Source organism: Ixodes scapularis, unplaced genomic scaffold, assembly GCF_016920785.2.
Source record: "Ixodes scapularis isolate PalLabHiFi unplaced genomic scaffold, ASM1692078v2 PGA_scaffold1__304_contigs__length_218370807, whole genome shotgun sequence".
In the NCBI taxonomy this organism is placed as follows: Eukaryota; Metazoa; Arthropoda; class Arachnida; order Ixodida; family Ixodidae; genus Ixodes; species Ixodes scapularis.
Genome location: NW_024609846.1, coordinates 11344111 through 11364775, shown reverse-complemented (window position 1 = coordinate 11364775; position 20665 = coordinate 11344111). Strand labels below are relative to the sequence as shown.

The following is a 20665-nucleotide window of genomic DNA, read 5'->3' as shown; positions in this document are numbered from 1 at the left end:
ATATGTGTGCGTACTGTGTATTCATTCTTTGTTTTCTCTATTGAATGCTGCTGCCTGTAAACGGGGGAGCCTGAGCCCAGTCAAGCTGTTCTTGAACAGCTTTTTGCCTAGGCTCCCCTCCAGAATTTCTGGAGAATAAAAAGATTTGATTTGATTTGATTTGAAGATGGGAAAGGCACCACGTGGGTGACGAAAGTCGCCTTGCAGTGCAGATCCTTCCTCCGCCTCATCCGTACAATCAGACACCTCCAGTGGGGCACGCGGGAGAGAGAAACGCGCCAGCTCGTCACGGCGCTCCTTGAATCCAGTATCCTCTACTGCTATACCTGTCACGTCATCGCGCCCAGGCAGGCGGAGCAACTCGAGAAACTCAATCGCGATGCCATCCGCATTCTCACCGGACTGCCTAAGCTCAAGCCCCTCTGGGAGCTGCACGCACACTGCGGCATGAACCTCCTTTTGGAACTCGCCGAACAGGCGCTCCTCCCTTAGAGAGACCGCCTCAGCAGCTCGACAGCTGGGCTTTCCATATTCGAAGAGCTCCGCGTGTCTCCCAGTCTGGACGTCCGCCCGGCAGACACCCACTCACCTCCTCCGTTGGGCGCCTCGGTCACGCTTACCGACGGAAAACCCCTCCCCCGTAACATGGGACCTGGACCGACTAACTTGGAGCGACGCAAACTGTTTGCCAAAGCGCACACACGTAGCGTCCCGCAAAAATCACCGCCTACGCACGCCATCATCTACACTGGCATGGCGGAAACCTTGGTGTCGACTGCCGGCGACGACGGCGAAGGAGAGGACATAACCCCCAAGCACGTTCAGGCGGTCGCGTGGGTCGACACTATCCATAGCATTCCAAACGCGGCTGCAGTTTCGACCACTGAAGACGTCGACACTACGCAAGCGGAACTCATGGCACTCCTCCGAGCATCCCAGTGGGTTCTTTAAACTTTTGCACCAACAGACATCCCACACAGGCTCCTACTGTTCACCGACTCGACCCGCGCGTACGAAACTTGCACACGAGCGTGCGGGAGCCCCTCAACATACACGAAAATAGTCGGCGAGTTGCTCGCCGCGTTCCTAGATTTTCGAAACAAGCTCGACATCCAAGCTACTATTTTCTGGATGCCTGGACATGCGAGCATCGATGGCAACGAGTGGGCCCACAGCGAGGCGCGAGCAGCAGTTCGCCAGATGGCATCCGCGCCGAACGTATTCCACAACTCAGCCGGCGGGGCAGGCGGCCCGGCCGACCCGTTTGCCGTCAAGAAATGTGCTAAACAGCGAAGGCGGAGAACCCTGCGGCACCTACGTGAGGAACAGGAGGAGCGCCCAAACGAGCAGTTGCGTCCCGTTCCTCCGATGCCGAAGGACCCTACTGAGGAGCACTCAGACCCTCGTCCGTCGCATCGCGACCAACATTCTCCTATCCCCGGCGCTGCGCCGTAACTTCTTCAACGACGACCCCCACGAGGGGGCGTGCCGCCGGTGCCGCAGGACCGCGACAACTGCCCTTATTTTCTGGGGGCGCAAGCGCCACGCTCGCCTTCGGGAAACCAAACTGGAGGAACTCCCGGACGAGATCCGTCCGGCGACGTATGTCGATTGGATTCTGCCCACCAGTCGTGACAAGGCGATTGTCTCCCTGCTGTCGACAAAGCTGGCGGAGTCCGTCTACGAAGACGACGGCCCCGGGGGACGACTTAGCAGCAGCCAAATGCGCTGGGACAACAGCCACTCAGACCGTCGTGACAGCAATAGCGGATCGTTAGGCTCGCACCATGGAGACGACAACGGTGCATTATATGTGTGTATGGTATACATATACATATATTATATATAACAGGGGAATAAAGAACGTTCCAACAATATCAACACAAACCTTTGAGTAAACTCTGATGTTTAGTTTGTTAATTTTCACTGTTGTCAATTAGTTCCAAAAAGCTTGCTTGAAAGGTTCTTTATTAGAGGTGAATTAAAGATATATGACAAGAGTATATGATAACCTGTTAACGTTAGTTAGGTAGTTTCGTCGTCTACTGCTGAATCATCTATTGAGATGTTGTAAGAATTATAAAATGCAGTTACACATTCCTTTCGAGCCTCGTCCTCGATACAAAAGTTATGTTTCGTTGATTGCGAATCCTGCATGACGGGTAAAATAAACCTGTCAACAAGGTGTGACACCCTAACATGTAGTGATGGCAGAGAAGGGTGGTAGCAACTACCGCCTACAGAATGAATAGCAGCAAGAAACCATTGTCCTCCTTTTTCGTACATCAAAGGTCCTCCGCTGTCTCCCTGAAAACAATAAAAAAACGATTCATTGTTGGATTATTTTCGGAAAACTTAGATAAATAAAGCGGAGATATCATCGGAATAAATTCCTCCAGCTGATTCAGGGCAGCAAATTGGTGTCTCAAGCCATACTAACTGCCTTCACTTTTTCGTAACATTTTTTTTTGCAATATATGTATACGTTTTTGGCCACTACGTTCTGGTAAATAAGAAAAAAAAAAGAACAATTGCTGAAGTAAAAACGGTTGCCGCCCTGGGTCAACATTTTCGCTTGGGGACACCAATTTGCAATCTGCATGCGGAAAAGATTGTACGTCATTTGTATCTTTTTCTAGAAGAGTGGTCATACCGAGATAGCATGCTTTCTGGGGTATACGGCAATATTACTTAAAACTTTCCGAACGTACTCTCTATCGTTTTATCAAATTCAAAAAGAAGTATAATAAATTATTTCTAAGACGTGAATAAACGAAACCTGTTTATGTCGCGTCACGTAGACAGGCCAACGAGGAGACCGATGACGTTGAACTTAACGGGATGAGTACAGACAAACGTACAAGAGAGAAATCATTCAACTTCTCCGCAATTCTGGTTCATAGTGGACGCCATTGACAACAGGGTAGGTGCAATTTGGTGTCCGTTTAAGGTGAGCCTGATGACCAAGGGCTTTTTCTGGGAAAATTCAAAGTGCCTGACTTGAAAATCATGTGCTAAACACTACATTTTGGAGCCCGTTGGGCACGCTGCATAAAGCCATTTGGAGAATCATGCGCTAAACACTACATTTAGGAGCCCGTTGGGCACGCTGCATGGAGACATTGCGAATAAGAGACGCTCCACGGCTCTCTTATGGTATTTTTTTGTTACACAATAACGCTGGTCATTATGTTGCGACCATTGTACTGGATGCATTAGCCCAGGTATTGTGCGAGGTTTCCCCTATCCAGATTACATTCCGGACAAGTCACCATGTGACTTTCAGTTTCCCGAACCCCGTAGGTGAGGCTAGAAGTACCACAACTCTACTCCAAAGCACACGTCATTGCTGTTTTTACCAATGGTTTAAAAATACAACAGAATTCTTTTTCGCGAGTGCTGTCCGACAACCTCTCCAAGCAGGGGGAAGCACGTGAGAATGCGTGCAGTGGCTCCTCTGACTGAACTCTGGTGAATTCCTGTTTTCTTTCACAGGGTGTTTAAGTTTTACTTGAACAGATTTTTTTTAAAGGCGAGAGTTACACGGCTGTTGTCTTCAGCTTTAACTTGTCAAGCTGAGTGGACATAGGGTGAAATAAACGTCACAATAAGGCGGCGAATACTAGTATAGTTCAATATTTTAGGAATCGGTTTTACAAAGCATGTAACGATTGCAATCTTTACTAGAATACCTCTCAGAGTCATTACCAATTTAATGCATTTAAAAAGACAGGGTTTTTGAGAAATCTATTGATCGTTTTTCAGTTTCTTTTTTTGCCAGATTTTAATATTGCGCTTTTATAGAGCGCCGAAGCCCTGCTCGCAATGCTGCCTAGAAGGGTGACGCAGTCTTTTCAGTCATGTCACTCTTACGCCACAGTGTCGACGGCGCATTCATCGTGGATGTGCTGCTGAACTAGTAATCACGTGACTGAATTGAACACGTGCATTCTCCTAAGCGTCATTGCGGACGTTTGCGGCGTAATTTCTTCGCGCACGTTCAAATCTGCCCTTCCATTTCCCCTCCCCCCTTCCCCACAGAAAAAAAAAGAAAAACAGGAAGCGATAAGGAAGATTGATCGACGCCTAAAAAGCCATTATCTTTTTGCAATTTCTTTTAAATTTGTGTGGCCTCCTATATTGCTTGCCACCGATGCTGCGATTGCAACATTCATAAAACAATTACTTAAAGTGAAATATTAGATTTTAGTGAATTAGCTAACTTGCCGTGACGGTTTCTGCCTTATTTGATGCCCGCCAAGCCTTGTTATTAAATGGGGAAGACAGCACTCGTTCCACTCTCGTTCTATTTCTAAGACAAGTATATTTGTATCCAAATCAACCAACATGTATAATGCTCTATCTGCTTCTACCCCATCTGCTGATGCACAGTAAATTTTCGTTCGCCTTCAGAAAGGCACTCGGAAGGGTCTCAATGGATAACGCTTTATATTTGAAAAGTTTCAAAAGAAATATATTCGTTTCTTTTTTCGATGTTCACAATTATAAGCTTTGGCCAGCTCTAATGGTTGCAACACCGGATCGTGAATACTTCACTGAGACGTTGTCGAAAGCTGAATTCAGAGGCACAGCCTTGCTTACATTTATCATTTCCGTCCGCATCCATCATGTTGTAAGTTTCTGCTTTGTTTCTTCTTGCCAAAATGTTCAGGAAACAATCGACAGCTAAGGCCACTGATCCTCGCTCTATAGGGCTCGTGTCACTATTGTACCGCGTTCAATTTAGAAAATGCGGCACCTGGTTTTAAGGGTTGTGCAAATAAACTACGCATCGCCGAAAGTTGAAACTTCATGAGGATGCAACGCTAGTGCTAATGAGAGAACGCCGAAGTTTGAGATCGCATTACCTTCAACAAAAGGAACGAGAGAAAAATTACATTTGTTTGTGAGCCGACGCCCACCTAAGACAAATATTTGTAAATTCAAGGAAATGGCAGTGTGGGCATTTGTTGAATTTATTTAACAATTGTCAACAAGTAGTAAAACAATTTTAAGGTGGGAAATTCGGCCAGTTGGTTGACGTTATACATGATGGGGAAAAAGCTTAGAAAACACAGACCACCAACATACAGCATTGACCTTTCGTTTATGTTCCTCTTCGTGGTCTGTGTTTTCTGAACTGTTTTCTCTATCAAATAAGGCAATGTTTGCTGTGTTTTTTCTTTGCTGACAAGTTAATTCATTTAATACTAAAACTAATGCTACAGGCCTTTGAGATGTTAATTTTTGCTTTTATAAATATTAAGCTTACCTGGACGTCATCCCCTATTTGTTGTTCATTTCCTGCAACTATTTTATGCAAGTAACATCCTGCTTTTAACATTATGCATTAGCGCACTACTACCGTCATGTTCTCACTGAGTTCCGGCTTTCTACGATGCAGAGTCCATTTATCTGGGCCAATAGCCCGTGTTTTTTCTTATTTTTTTTCATGGGACGTTTTTTTTATCGTTTCATACTAGTCTTCAATAAGGACTGCAACTGTTTTGGTCAGCAGCTGTAACGCAAGATGAGCTCTGTGCAATTCTTTAGATTTCTTTACACTTCAAACATTCTCGAAGTCTGGTGCCAGGAATGTCGCAATGTTAACTTGCCAATTGGGAGAACATCTACTGGATAAAAGTACGAAAACAAACATAGCGTTTTCAGGTTGTTTTAGAAGGGATCAGTCCAATACATTTTTAAAGAGTTTTAGCTCAAATTCCTATGCCTCTTGTTTAATCCGAAGTTCCCATTAACAAACTTTCTTTCAGCGGGAAACTGAACCAATATGTCAGATTTTCCGAGTTGAGTCGGGTTCTTCAAATATTGTACATCCAAAAATGCAGTGAATTTTTTGTAGATTTTTTCAGGCGAAAAAGCCGTAGTTCAAATTAGTTTCAAATGCATGCGCGTGTCTCTCGGTACGAGGAGTCATTTAGTTTTTCCCGCAGTTGTCGACCAAATAAATTTTATTTTTCGGAAATGATATAATAATTCATACTTACAGAACATGTTCCCCCTTTGGAGCATAGGATGCAATTTGGAACAGTTGTGGCAAGTTGTCGTTCGCACTGTTCGTTAGTAATTAAGGATATATTTCTTTCCATCAAGGTTTCTGGGTGAAAAAATCCCAAAAAGCCAACCTGTTCCGATGATGACGTATCGTTCGTTTCTTCTGCTGAGCTCTCGGAATCCACGGAACCTTTGAGGTCTTCATTTGGTTCGTTTAATGATTCATCCGTCTCAACGGAAAAAAAATCATACTCTGAAAAAAATTGTAAAACTTAAGATTCTTATTAGGAATGTGCACCGATAAATAATTTTTCACCGTTCTTTGGGTGGCCTATATCCGATTTGTAATCGTTTAATATTTGTAACGTGGAGGTTAATATAACTGAACATGTGTACGCAAAGTAAAAATATAAAACTATACATTTGCAAAAACAATTGGGATTGATATATAGGTTTAGCCACACAAAAAAAATACATTGTTTACGAAAGAGTTACAAGTTCGTAAATAAAGTTTAATATATAAACGGGCTTTAAAAAAAATAGTAAAAAGAATACGTTTAGGCTTTTAGTTTTCCGAATAATACGTTTGCTCAAAAACAGAATTAAACTTGCTTTGATAATTCTGAGAAAACCCGGTGAACAGAGAATTTGTCTAACGAGAGTCATGCGTGCGTCATGAATTTTTCTGTTGGTTGTGGGGAGCTTTGGCTGGTTTCGGATGCACTGCACACTCAACATACACCTGTGATCTTCGGATTGTTCAGAATTATTAAGACAAGTTTAAACTTCTTTAAAAGTAGAGCTCTTTACATGCACGGTTTGATGACAAGTTTTTCTTTGCTTCTGATTTTTAATGAGCCGGTGTAGGGCCTTGAATCTTTAGTACTCTTAAATTATAAGTATCCGCTTGTGGCGACTCAAGTTAATCACGAGGGAGAAAGTTTATAGCGCCATTTACTCTATCAATTCCTATTTCCTGAAATTATGACACGATCGCAAGCTCTGCCATCTCTTGACACGTTACGTTTCATAACTGTTTAATTAACCGAGGCTGCGGTGAAGGCAGAAAACAGGGCAGGAAGAAGAAACGATACCTCAAACAAAGCTGAAATTTTATTGCCATAGACTTAATTTGTATATGGCCCCCCTGAAGAAGAAGCGGGCAAAGAGAAGCCACGGAAAGGAAACCAAACCCGCCAATGGCACACTCTCAAGGACAAAACACAGGGTACGAACGTGATATGTATCAGGCAGATTGAGCTCAAAAGATGGTGAAGCTGGATTGTCCAACCCATAGTTCACAGTCCGAACAAAAACATACACAAGACGTATCCTCACAACAATGCAGGCGACGGCAAAACCAATCCCTTCCTTCACACCAGCTGCCATTCAAGAACTACCAAGTCGGGTCTGGTTCGCAATCTGATAAGTAACGCAGTCCAAAAATCCTGTGCTCCCGCTATAGCGGAGTCTATGGAATATCTGTTCAGCCGTCTCCACGAAGTAAACTACCCTCAAAAGATTCTTTCCAAGCAGTTTTGCTACATAGGTTTCTCCAAAAAAGAAAAAAAAAGGCTAAAAAAATTTCTGGGCAGGAAAAACGTCCTGGTCTTCCCGTTTTTTTTTTTTTTTTTTTTTTTTTGAGTGCCCCATAACCTAAAATCTCGCTGAATTTTGGCCCCCTACGGCATTTAGCCTAGATTATAACTTAAAAGATTGACTCTGTTCACTTCTGACCATTATGGCTGCCTTAAAAAGAAGACAAAGAAAAATTTTTCGCGCGTGTTTCAGGAATTGTCCTCAAAATCGCATCCGAATGTCGTTTGTGCTATATTAGTCGGACCAAGCGCAGCGTAAATGACCGTTTGACCGAACGGTGTGTCCACAATAAGGATCCGTATTTACAGGTTTCGAAGCACGCCCAAGAAAATTAACAATTCTGTACCGTTGTGAAATTTGAATGACTACCGTCTCTGGGGGACACGCGGAAGACAAAAAACCGGTCCCCCTCCGCTGTTACACTCGCCGTCAGCCCCGTGGCGAACTTTCCTTTGTGTCGACTGTTCGCCGCGACCTTCGACGATGCTAATCCTTTAAAAGTCGATAATCGCGGAGGAAGCGGCTGGTCTCTGAAGAGAGGACCCAAGGGGAAACTACGTGAACCCCCAGAGTACGTTACTCGAAAGTCGACGTGGAGAGTAGAGACTGCAGGGTTGGACAGAAATACTCGAAAATGTATTTGGAAATACAAATATTGGGATACATTAAACCAGCAGCTAAACTACTGATACGGAAATATATCTGTAAAAGTGTATCGCGATACGTATCGGAAATACATTTCAAATACAGGCAAAAAGTATTTGGAAATACAAATACAGGAATACATTTTAGGGAGGGCAGAAATACAAATACAGAAATACTGATACTGCAATACATTTTTCAAATTTGTTTGAGACGCCAAATGAGATGAAGCTTGAAGTTCGAAGTGGAAGTTTTTGATTCTGAAATTACTTTCCCTTGGGCTTGGCACTTTGCCTTGAAGATATTGATTTCGGACGGCGAGTACTCTGGGCTCAAAAAAAAAACGTTCCATCAAAGATTGACCGCGGTCCCTTCCCCGACATTCTGTCTGTCTGACGAGGGATGCGAAAAGACTTCGACAACTGTAAAATTCTACGTCATCCTAAATTTCATCAAAATGTCACCATGCCCCTGTCCAATAAGGACGCCCCTGTCAACATTTATCACATGAAGTCACGGTAGAATGAACTGGTATTCTTTGTCTGTAGGTGTGGCCTTGAACATGAAACTTTACCGCGCTGTTGTATGAAAGGACAATACGTGCTTTCGTTGAAGGTTACCTCGTTGAAGATCATGCTGGCAGTGTCATTTAGAATTTTCGAGAATAGTGGACCACCTGAAGCATCCTCGAACACATGTCTTCTGTTACGGTTGATAAAACAATAAGGTGGCATCCCTGTTGTGAAGGTCCCTCCTACCGAACCTCCGCCACCGACGCATGGATTGCAGTCCTCAAGTTTCGTCTTGCATACTCCCGATAGAGACCTCGTGGATTGCGACCTGATATTTCCGGCACAGGTGTGGGCTCTCCGAGAAAGTGCTCGAGACGAGTCGCAGGTGTACGAAGTCTGGGTCGGCACAGCGAGGCCACGTCTGACCTCCGTCCCCATTTCGGATCACGAGAGCAGCGGGTCACTTTCACGTCGGCTGACCTTAAACCGTACAATATTACGGGCGCAGCCGCAGACGCATTCGAATATGTGTTCAACTTCACTGCCTGTGTCATCCTACTATTTCAAGTCAACCACCGCCAGGCTGGTGCTGCAATGGACTGTGAATCAGCTTTGCCGGCTGGGTAAACTGTGTACGCTAAGGCAAAAGAGACGGTTAGCAGCGGGCTTTAGATGCGAGCAAACAATGACTCAAGAAACCCCTACCTAAGGACCTGCGGCACAAGATACTCTGACTCCACTCCTGGCACGCCACCTGGTTCGAGTCCTCGACTACGCAACACTTCTCAGAAGAGAGAAGAGGACGCATAGAAAAACAGTTTGGAGAATCGGAAGGAACCATGGTCAGCATGGAAACAATGCTCCAGCATCTCCTTGACCCTAATGCCCTCAGAAGTAAAAAAAAAAAAAAAATTCTTTCGGATTTGTTTTTTCTTTTTTTTTTCCTTTTTTTTTTTTTGGGGGGGGGGGGGGGTATTTTTCAAGAAATGTAACGAAATACATTTCACCCTGATTGTATCGCGATACAAAGAAACATTCAAAATGTATTTCGATACAGGAATACAGATACTGGTGAAAAAAAAGGTATCGCGATACAGAAATATACTGATACAAAATGTATTTCTGAAATACTATCGCGATACATTTGTATCGCGATACTGCCCAACCATAGAGAGACACTTTGACCTTCGACTTGTTTCATTTTTATTTTTATTAGAACTAGCGCTCGCAAGCAAATACGGTTTTCTGCTTTTCGTTCCATAGATGACGCAGAATAATACCGCCGTCAATTGGCCAAAGTCTGAAACCTTTCGCACAGCCCCTTTAAATGAATTCTGTGGCAATAAAATGTGAGCTGTGTGCTAGACTTCTTTCCATATTCCTGTAGTTTTGTGTCATCACCGCGGTCTCAGGTACTTCTACAACTATAAACTTGCAGCAGCTATCTTGCGCCCTCACCTTTCATCTTTCATTCTTGGTGCCGTAATTACACATAAGGAGGCATAGGATTTATAGAGGAACCATCTACAGGCGCCGACTGTCACCCAGGGACTAAGCATGGCGGACTCAGTATCACTCGCCGCCAAAGGTGGCCTTTGGACTCCGTTTCACTTTAAGCCCCACCACAGCCACCGACAGAGCCAATCAAGCAGCACCAAAAGTGCATTGTCAAAGCGCCAATCGCCTTTACAGGTATGGTATCACAGACTGAACCAATCACGTACAAATAAGGGTGAGCCTGCGCTTCTTTTCTTGCGCATCGCCAAACTTATTGGCATCAACGACTTGCGAATGTCCGAAAATAAGTGAACAACAACAGACATTGAAATGTTTCCTGAGAATATTTCAGATGATAGTCATAAGATATCAAAGGGCAGTAATTAATATTTTGGACGCGTACAGTTTTTATTTCGCGGCTCTACAGGCTCTTTGCATCGAATTCTGAAGGCTAGATCCACAAAATTGTTAATTTCTGCTTTTGTTGACAAAATATCTCAATCTTCTCAGTTGCGGTAATTGCCTTGTATCGTATATCGAAACAAAAGGTGAATTGCATTACGGTTACGGTTATTTTCAAGTCTTAGCATAAAAACAACCAACTAAATTACAGGCCCCTTCCTGTGCTGAATGTGTTTTCAAAATTACTACAGAAAAATATACCCGCCAGATGATGCACTTTGTTAAAAAGAACTCTGTCCTAACAACCTGCCAATTAGTTTTAGGAAAGAGAATTCAAAAGAAATCTCGCTAATGAAACAAAAATATCGAGTTTTAGACTATGTCAAAAAGAAATTGATTACTTCGGGGTATTCATTATTTTCAAAGTCTTTCGAGTACCTAAACCATTCGAATCTGCTTCTAAAATAAAATGCATGCGGAATGCAAGGAGTAGCCTCAACGATGATCGAGAGTATTTTTTTAGAGTAGCGGCATTAGTGATGTGATAGATAGTCAGTAATCTAACTTAAGGAAACTCACGTCAGTGGTGCCGCGGGTGAGTTTCCTTGGACTCCTTCTGTTTAACTTGTACATAAATAACTCAGTTCATATTGACGACAGTCTAGGTTTTATAATTTACACAGACGACACCAGTTTATTCATTTCGGGTGAATTTGTCCACCAGGTTTTATGTGCGCCAAATAGCTTTCTGTAGAAATAAGTTACTGGAAAATCTCAAACTGTCTAGTAATTAATACAAATAAGACGAATAAAATACTTTTTCTACCCATAAATTATGTGTTCATATACTCAAGGGCTTTCTCTTTAAGGGAAAAATATTTACTTTGTAGAAATGTGAAGGTTGTCGGTGTAATATTTAACGAGTACGTGGGGAGGGACGCCAAAGTGCAAACTAAAGATCGCAGACTTTGAAAAGGCGTTTGCCATTATTTATAAATGGCGACATATATATTCCCCCTATCGGTCTTAGTCCTTCTTTTTAACTCCCTGTTTTAGTCTTGCTATAATTACTGCTTTATTGTTTAGTTTAGCACAACAACTACAAATATGCATCACAGCATGCGATCTAGAAGAGTATTATCCGAACTATGTGCAATGCGGAGTTCAACGCTCCCACATTACAACACTTCAAAAAGCTTCAAATAGTCCCAATTACAGAGCATTACAATTACAAACTTTTTCTAACATATCAAACGTCTGTAACGCAAATACTTTTTTGTTATCAATCACCAATATCAAGTGGAGGGTGCGTGCAAATGCAAGCCGTTGCGTTGACACACGCTCAACGCCTCAGTCAAGAGGAGACTACGGCCTCCAGATGCTGCAGTTCTCGTTGTCTAATGTCACGAATATGTACGCATAGATTTGGCACGGATTTCATGATATTGAGCAGAAGTGATATTCGTTTTTTGATTTTCTAATCTAGTGGCCCGCGCTAGCGTGACTCAAAATTTTCTTTTAAATTTAGGTTTACTTTTCGTTTTGAGCGCGAGTACCGCGCCGCGTGCTCACGCTCTGGTGAGCGCGTAATGCGGAGGGCAAGTTCGTCTGCTTCTTGCGCAGGGGGTAGCGGTGACGTCAGAACGCCGAGCCCTGATTGGCTGATCGCAACCCCCTATCTGAGCGTCGTCTGCTCCCTTGCAACGTCGTCTGCTCGCAGCATCGTCTGCGTCTGTCTTACCTTTCCGGCGACTTTCGGAAGTGCAGAGACCAGATTCACGAAACGACCTTACGCCAAAAATGTGCGTAAGACATAACTTAAGAACAAATTCGTATTCACGAAACGAAACTTTCGTACGTTTTGCGCAGGTTACGACGAAATCCTACGACAGCTCCGAAGCTGTCTTTTCTTACGATCAAATCAGCATGGCCGACAGCGTCGCGGTCGCGACGACCCGCGGACGTTTATTTTTCTACGTGCGCTTCTCACGCGTCCCGACTTCAAGCAGCAAGGAAAAAGTAAAAAGCACTTGAAACAGACCACGACGAGCAAGAACGCTGGATCCACAAACACCCCAGAAAAGCACCAACGGCCACGATTCCACCGAACGCGACAAAGCGAGCACGGCAGTTAGGCCTAGCAGGCACTCCGCGACTCGGCGACCGTCTGCCCACGACCGGCTGGCGTGCTAAATGGAATATGCCCGCGCGACCCTTGTGAACCCTTCCCGTATTATACTTTGATCGCTGACCTCCATTTTAGATTAAGAGGTCAATTTCTTCCTCTTGTTATCTCCTTCTTTCCCGAGGCAACGGTGGCTCTCGCCGGTGAAAAAGCGGTGAATCTCCGACAGACGCAGGAAAGGTAAAGCAGCCATCGCTTTGACTAGCAGACGTAAAGCAGACGACGTTAACTGCGCCAACCCGCCGACGCCGTTAAAGAATGAGGGGTCTCGCCGCACACGAAAGGAGGGAAAAAGTATTTGGGAGGGAACTTGCGGGCACTAACATGTTTACCTCTCGGTTCTTAGCAAACAAACCTCGGCGCCTCGGGACACATCGCCAGTGATTCCTTTGACTTCCCTCCTTGATGCGCGTCTGCTAGTTGTTAGACAAAAACAACGTACCGCTCGGGTTATTTCGTCTGCCCTCTCTGAAAGGCGAAGTCGAGCTCGCTCGTAAAGAGTTCCGAAAGTCGCAGGAAAGGTAAGACAGACGCAGACGACGTTGCGAGCAGACGACGTTGCAAAGGAGCAGACGACGCTGAGATAGGGGTCGCGATCAGCCAATCAGGGCCCGGCGTTCTGACGTCACCGCTTCTTCCTTTCTCATACGCAGAAGACGAAAATGAGCCCACTTGCGAGGCGTATTAAAGAGTTCGATTCCCGATGCCGTAGTGGTCTGAAGTTCCTAAACCTACCTTTATCTGTGCCTATTATGATTGGACCTTTGACCTTCAAGAAATGCTTGTAATGCATCTCAGGTATTTTTTGGATTAATGTTGCGTTTCGCTTCTATGTAAACTTTGCTGTACGGATCACGAGTCGGTAAAATAGTTCATCTTCTTGTTTGCTGGTGGGGCTGAGAAACTCTGTCGAGCGACAACAGACTGTTTCTCGCTCCTTCCCCCTCTCTTTTGGGGAGAAACAAGAAAGTCGTAAGTTGAAAGGTGAAATTAGATTTGTGGTATTTTTTTTTAACTTTTCATACCACGGAATGTCCCAGAATGTTGGCCTTGGTATTAGCTTAGCCAATGATAGCAAACTCACAAAGAAAATGATCGCCGTGATTTCGCACTGTTTATACTGCTTGACTGGCTTCAGCTGGATCGTAGTGTCGGCTACTATATAATTTAAGTATAATTAGGTTGGAATAAGTCTGACTGGCTGCAGACGACCATCTGCGGAGTAGGGTAAGCATAATGAACTAACCATGGCGTCACAAACTGTCACGATTTGAGTATGCTGGGCTAAGCATGACTCGCCTCCGACGGTTGCCTGCGAACTAATCTTGCTTTACTAAACATGCGTCACCGCCGACGATCGCCCGTATACTCAGTATGCTGGAGTACGTATAACGTACCGGCGACTTTAGGTTACGGACTAAGTATGATGGACAAGATATGAATCGCCACCAACGGTCGTCTGCGGCTACCATGCTGGACCAAGTTAACTCGCCTCCGACGGCTGCTCACATACTAACTTCGCTAAACTAAGTTTGAGTGGCAACAAAAGGTTGCCTAGAGACTAAGAATGCTGGACAAAGTATGAATTTCCGCCGACAGTCACCTGTGGAATAAGTATTATGGACTTAGTATATTTCGCTGTCGACTGTCGCCGTTGAACGAAGTACTCTGGACTAGGTATAACCTAACTCCGACTGTCGCCCGCGGACTAAGTACAACGGTCGCTTGCGGGCTAAGAATGCTGGGTTAAGTATAACCTGCAGCCGAAGGTCGTCTGTGAACGAAGTATTTTTTACTTAATGTGACTCGCCGGCGATGGCCTGGCAGCCAAGTATGCTAGATGAAGTATAACCCACAAGGGACTGCATACTGCGGAATAAGTATGCTGGACAAGGTGTGACTTTGCCGACGGTTGAATGCGGACTGTGTATGTTTGACTGGGTAAAACTCGCCTCGCATATCTCCTGAAGCCAAAGTATACATAACCAAGTATGCTTAACTAAGCATCCCTCGCCGCGGACCATCCCGCGCTACCGTTGACGAGGGTTAGCGGCAAGTCATACAGTTCACTTGCTTGTGCTTTTTTCATCTCCTACTTGCGGCGCCGAAAAAAAGACGTCGGATTAAAGGTCGCATGGCTTGAGGTTAGCTCTATGGTGACTATTCGTTTGAAAGGGTTGAAAGAGTTACACAATTTCATGAAATCTAGCCCATAAAAACATTCTGTGTTTAAAAAATGGATGCAGCTTTTTTCATTCTACCAAACGCGATGAAATGTGGCAGCTTTCCAGGAACATTATTAGTGAAAACAATTTAGAAAATACATTGTACGGGAATGAAATCGAGGTTTCAATATCCCGTACATGCACTGAGCACGACGTCAAGAGAGGACGTTTAGGACGACGTCCTAGTAAAGACGACGTTAAGAACGACATCTAAGACAACTTCTATGACTGCCTCAAGGGCGACCTCAAGGACAACCTCTAAGATAACGTCGAGGACATCAGGTCACGTCAGCTTAGGCGACCGGCACTTACGAAAACACGCGACCGAAGTTAGCGTGACCGGAGCTTAGCCGAGCAGAGCTGAAGCTTCAGCCACCATCGCCTCAGCCACGAGGACTTCAGCGTCACGCGTTACGAGGCGTCAAGATGTACTGGGCCTATAAGGCTGCCGCTTTAAAACAATTTATGTTTTGCGAATGTCCGGCTACCACCTACTTCGGATACAAAAAAAATCATTAAAAACTTCAGCTACGGAATGAGGTTTCAAACACAACATTGATACCAGTGTACATTTCTAAAAGTAATCTGCGCATGCGTACACTCCCTCCCCTGGCCTTGCTTCCAGCTGTCGTAATTTTTGCAGGGCAAAGTTCCGTTCGACCAAAACAGCCAGCAGCGATTTTCGAGCTTATCTTGTTTTGTTTTTAAATTTTTGCTTAAATATACGCTACTATGGGGCACAAACGCCAACGAAGATCAATCCAACGGCACGATGCCAAAGTAATTTGACGGGCAGAGGCAAGTTGGGCTCCCCTTCATTTGGAGTTTGAAGAGTACCCCTTACACGGCGCTCGTTACTGCGAAAAAAGGTCCATTGTCACAATTAATTGTGCATCACTAATTCTTTCTCAAGATTATACTAAATAACACGAACATTTGATATTAAGTTGTTTTGGTGATTTGCGTTGATTTGATTGCTCTAGCTGCAAAATAAATAATTTATTTACGTATCAAACATGGTAATAAAACTCGATTCTCGGGTTTTATTACCATGAATCATCACCAGCTCGCTTGTTTTTTAAGTATTATTTCAGTATCAAACACGCGGCGAACAGCTTTGAACCTTCGAGTTGTGCTGTGATAAACAGCCTGTACTCGGAGAACCAGACTCGCGACAATGTTAACTTTTTTGATGCTGATTTTCGCAGTGACTATGTGATCATGCACGTAAATTTCATACAAAAAGGTTAAATTCTGGTCAATTATCAGTTTAAAAACTTTGTCAGCGACATCTGTGTTAAGAGTTAGGTTAGTCGATGACAGGAATCTGTCGCGTACTGCAGGAAACTCTTATTGAGAGGCTTGACATTTATATTTTTATAAATATGTGTCTTTCTTTCTGATTTGCTTACGATAATTGACATGTAGAACAAAATGAGGCGAGAATACCATTTACCATAAACTGTGCCCCAGCCCACAACGTAGATGCTGGCATTTGCAGGCGGTTCTTCGCAGTATTCAGGAAGGCAGATTGGCCGAATATACCTTGTAAAATTGACCGGTTCTTTTAATTTCAGTAGTGCAAGGTCTTTCTGTAAAATAAATAGGTTAGTTTTAACAAATACAAATTCAGCTTTTTTTTAACAAGAATACATACCATAAAAAGGGTACAGTTGTCCTGAAAGGGTACACAGACGTAATCCACTTCCATGCAAATGACCTGATCTTCCAGATCATCATGGATGACTGTTGTGTCACTTCTTTCTAGATGGACATTTTTGCCTGAGTTTCGTTGACAATGTACGGTAGAATTGGATTTTTTCGTACTTCCCAGGCGAACTGAAAGATAGCCCGTAGTGTTCTTGTTCCTTGAAGCATTAAGGGAAATGGAAAAAGAATGGCAAAAATATGTATTTGATGATGCACTGCTGAAGTCAATTTCAAAACACAAAATGCCTCCACCATTTCAAATGACGTATAAAAAAAAGAAACGGTTAGTGAGTTCAAGACGACATATCTTTCAGTCCTGATAACTACAGAATAGAAGAAACATGTACTATACTAATGTACCGAGCGTTCCTTCTAAGACGGAGGAAAAAAAACTGCCGAAGTACGTTGATAACAACTAAACTCCTCACACGTAGAAGATGCATTTTTTGGGGTCAGTTACACTCGGAGGAATCATTAATCAATAGAGATTAATACAGCAACTTCCAACAAAACGGCAATGATCGCTAATACAAGTCACGGTCACATCATATATTTAAACTTTTATTGTTTTTAGTATTCAGAGTTTTGCTTAAAGCAAGCAGTGAAAACCACACTGAGGCAGTTTTTGCACGTGAGTCGCACGACCAGGGAGACACATATATCAGACTACTCGTCACGATATGTAAAAAATAATAATTTAAATACAATTTGTGAATGAACTTAATAAATAGCGAAAAGAAACATATGGTTTCATTTATAAAATTGCTGAGCGTCATCGGGAACCATTTCTTCATCGAATTTCAGAAGGATTTGGAGTCCGTGGAAAGCGCGGGTGTGAATTAGGTGCGCGACGTTGTCGTTATATATTCCCTTGTTTTCGCGCTACTATTCGCGACTTTAACTGAACAAATGGCGCCTAGCGCTCCATATTTGAGCCTGCCCAGTGACGGTCTCGCGCTAATTAAAGTTTATGCAACGGGATTGTTGGTCGCGTGGTGGTGAAAGCACGACGCTGTTCCGTGAGGGCCTGAAAGCACGTGCTTTGTGTCGCGGATAGGGTTGCGCCTGTTACACGGGCTGTAACTTTAGCGAACCACCGCGTTTCTCAAGTGCTCTAAATCTTCCTCACATTTAATGACTTGATGTTTTTGATTACGCTCAGCAAGCTTCTCATTCGAACTATATATATGTTTCTTTTTACTAATTACAAATTTATTTGATATATTTTAGTTAATTACTCAACTTTCCGTGTGGCTTAGCCCCGAACATTATGTTCCCCTGGTTGCGTAACTCACCTACATCGAACAAGTTACTCTAGTTTTAATTTTTTTAACAAATATGTAAAGACTTCTTCCACCCCACCCTCCCCCAAAAAAGCTTTTGCGTTTAGCCTTTGCGTCTGAAAAAATCGTCTGGCTTTGACGCTCATTTTTGCGTCTTACATTTTTACCTTATCACCGTCGCCACAAAAGTATTCTACAAAATGTGCAAAATCTAGTATGATGTGTTAACGTTCTCCACTGCGGTATTGATTTTCACGCATATGTCGAGGCCTCTATTATTCAAATGTAGCTTCCTCTGGGTCCGTGCCCAGAGCTCAAGCCTTTGATGTTATCCAGAACAAAATTCGAAGCACTTTATGAAACCGTGATTTATATATATATTAAAAAACAAAGCTTTCGCAAACAACATTGGAGGCAGATTAGCAATGCGTTCAACACGCCTCTGGCGGTCCTTCAAGTTGGCTTGTGCCGTGCTTTGGATCGAGTGGACCATGAATTTTGTACGAGATCCTAAAACGCATCAACGTAGGCAACGTTCTTTTCGATTGGGTATGCTTTTGCTACAATAACATATCTGCCAAAATATTTGTAAAAAATAAAGCGAAAAAAGAATGTGTGGCAATTGTCTGTCAGAAAGGGGTGCCCGTTGTACCCACTGCTATTTGCGATGAAGGAATCAGAGGGCTTCAACTGCTAACTAAACACCCGTAACTCCAAGCGTTACCGGATAATGTTTCCGTTATATTTTCTGAAGAGAAGGAGCTTTTGAGGGCAATGGACATAATTCAAGAGTTTTTTGCCGTATCGGAGCTCCTCTTAATCTAGAGAAATTTACAAGTACGTGGATGGGTAAGTGGGCCTGCACGCCTTCAAGCGTGTTAGGGATGAAGTTGCCACCCCCGCCGTAAAAGCACCTTGGCATACCGCTCCCGTTGACGCACCCGAGACGTACAACATGGTCGATCAAACTTCAGAAGATGAGAGCGTCGCTCCTACCATGGCGCACAAGACGAATTCTTCTTATCCAGCGAAGCTTTGTGTGTAACGCTGTTCCCTTTCCTGGTTTGATGTACGCGGCTAAGGGTATCCCAAACGACGCCAGCACAGCGTTGAAGGCACATCGGCTCTTCGCAACGTTTGTTTGGCAGTCACCAAGGGAAAAAAACGAGGAGCACAATTTTCTCTCTTAACCTCAAGGTTTTGGGATTCGATTGTGGCCTGTTGACCTTAAAGTGAAAATAAGTCTGTTCTTTTTGTTCAGAGACTCTGAACTAAAGAAATAATAAAATTACGCGGTGGCCATTCTAGAGCCAGTGAGTGGTTGGCATATCGGAGACCGAAAGCAGCTAAGTGCCTACGAATATATAAGGAAATTACCAGAGCGATCGAATGCTTCGAATCAAGATACTCGTGGGAGTACCTCCAGCAAGTGAAACAGGAAAAACTCTAGGGACACAGTCAGCAACAGATGTCCAGCTCTTTTTACAGGAACGGTTCCGAATCATCCAGAGAAAAAGATGTCCTTATGCGATTGTGCAGCCTCCCTGTCTCCTCAAAAACCAAAATCTTCTTTATCAGGTTTCACACAGAAACCCGGCCAGTAAACACTTGGTTGGAAAACAGCAAATGCGGTTTCTGTAGTGAGCAAGAGACCCTCCCGTGTGTATTTCTGGACTGGAACGGTGCCTTCTGTTTCTGGGCTGATTTTCGCTACATTTTTTGATGTAACGTTGGGCCAAGCTGGGAATCTCTCAAGTTTTAGTATTTTGCTGAGGAACTGAGAGCGGAGTTTGAGTCGTTGGTTGCGATGGCTCTCCACGCGCTGTGGCCGGACACTGCATGAGGCGGCAGCGCGTGTGCGGTAAACCGCGTGGCAGCTGTTTCGGGAGAGAGCAGAGTGAACACTGAGCGCAGTTATCACAGCACCATATGATGTCAGCAACGTCTGGATCAATATAAAGCAGCAATTAAACAAAATCGTCGTGGCCCGCAACGAAAAGCTTCTTGGCACAAGATATGTTAGAATACGGGTGGGTCAAGGTGTTTTGATGTTTTTTCTCCTTGTATGCTCGAAAGATTTCGTGGTTTCTTTTATTTGTGCGCATGCCTAAGTAGTGTGTGCGACCAATGACTTGGCCATGTAACTGGTATGTCCCAAAAACAAACTTCTTTCACAAAAAGATAAAAAAAGAATAACGCATAGTGTATATTGCGTCTGGCTCACAACCAACGGGTCGTGGTTTGATCTCTTCTTCGCCTGAAATTATTCAATCTTTTTTTTCTTTGAGGCGATAGAATTACTAATTGACCGTTCCCGATTTTCCGGTCCCAGCAAGTCCGGGTTTTCTGCGACACGAGCTTTTTAAACCTATCGCTCTAAAGCCGAAGCGGGTCGCGAATGGGCCACCGCTCATCTGTTAGCAGGTATTTTGAACAGGTAGAATAACAAAATCAATAACTTTTACTACAAGTCGCGACGCATTGGTTTTTCGCACATGTATGGCAGCCGTCAAAACGGTAGAATCGTAATTCACTCACGTGCGGCAGTAACCCTCTTATACTTTTTTTTATTCAAAAGAGTGATCGCCGTTCGAC

The 20665-nt window shown here is 43.9% G+C and overlaps 1 protein-coding gene and 1 pseudogene across 1 annotated transcript in view; both read right to left on the bottom strand.

Annotated features, from left to right (window-relative positions):
• Nucleotides 1-329: 329 nt before the first annotated feature.
• Nucleotides 330-917, bottom strand: LOC120842801 (annotated as a pseudogene).
• A 1108-nt stretch (nt 918-2025) lies between these two features.
• Nucleotides 2026-20665, bottom strand: part of LOC120842779 (enteropeptidase-like) — a 33255-nt gene continuing 14615 nt past the window's right edge. The window contains exons 3-6 of the mRNA XM_040213955.1: nt 16735-16945; nt 16534-16669; nt 6009-6268; nt 2026-2307 (exon numbers count right to left, since the gene is read on the bottom strand). Of these exons, the coding sequence (XP_040069889.1) occupies nt 2026-2307; nt 6009-6268; nt 16534-16669; nt 16735-16945 (889 nt within the window). The remainder of the gene's footprint in view (nt 2308-6008; nt 6269-16533; nt 16670-16734; nt 16946-20665) is intronic.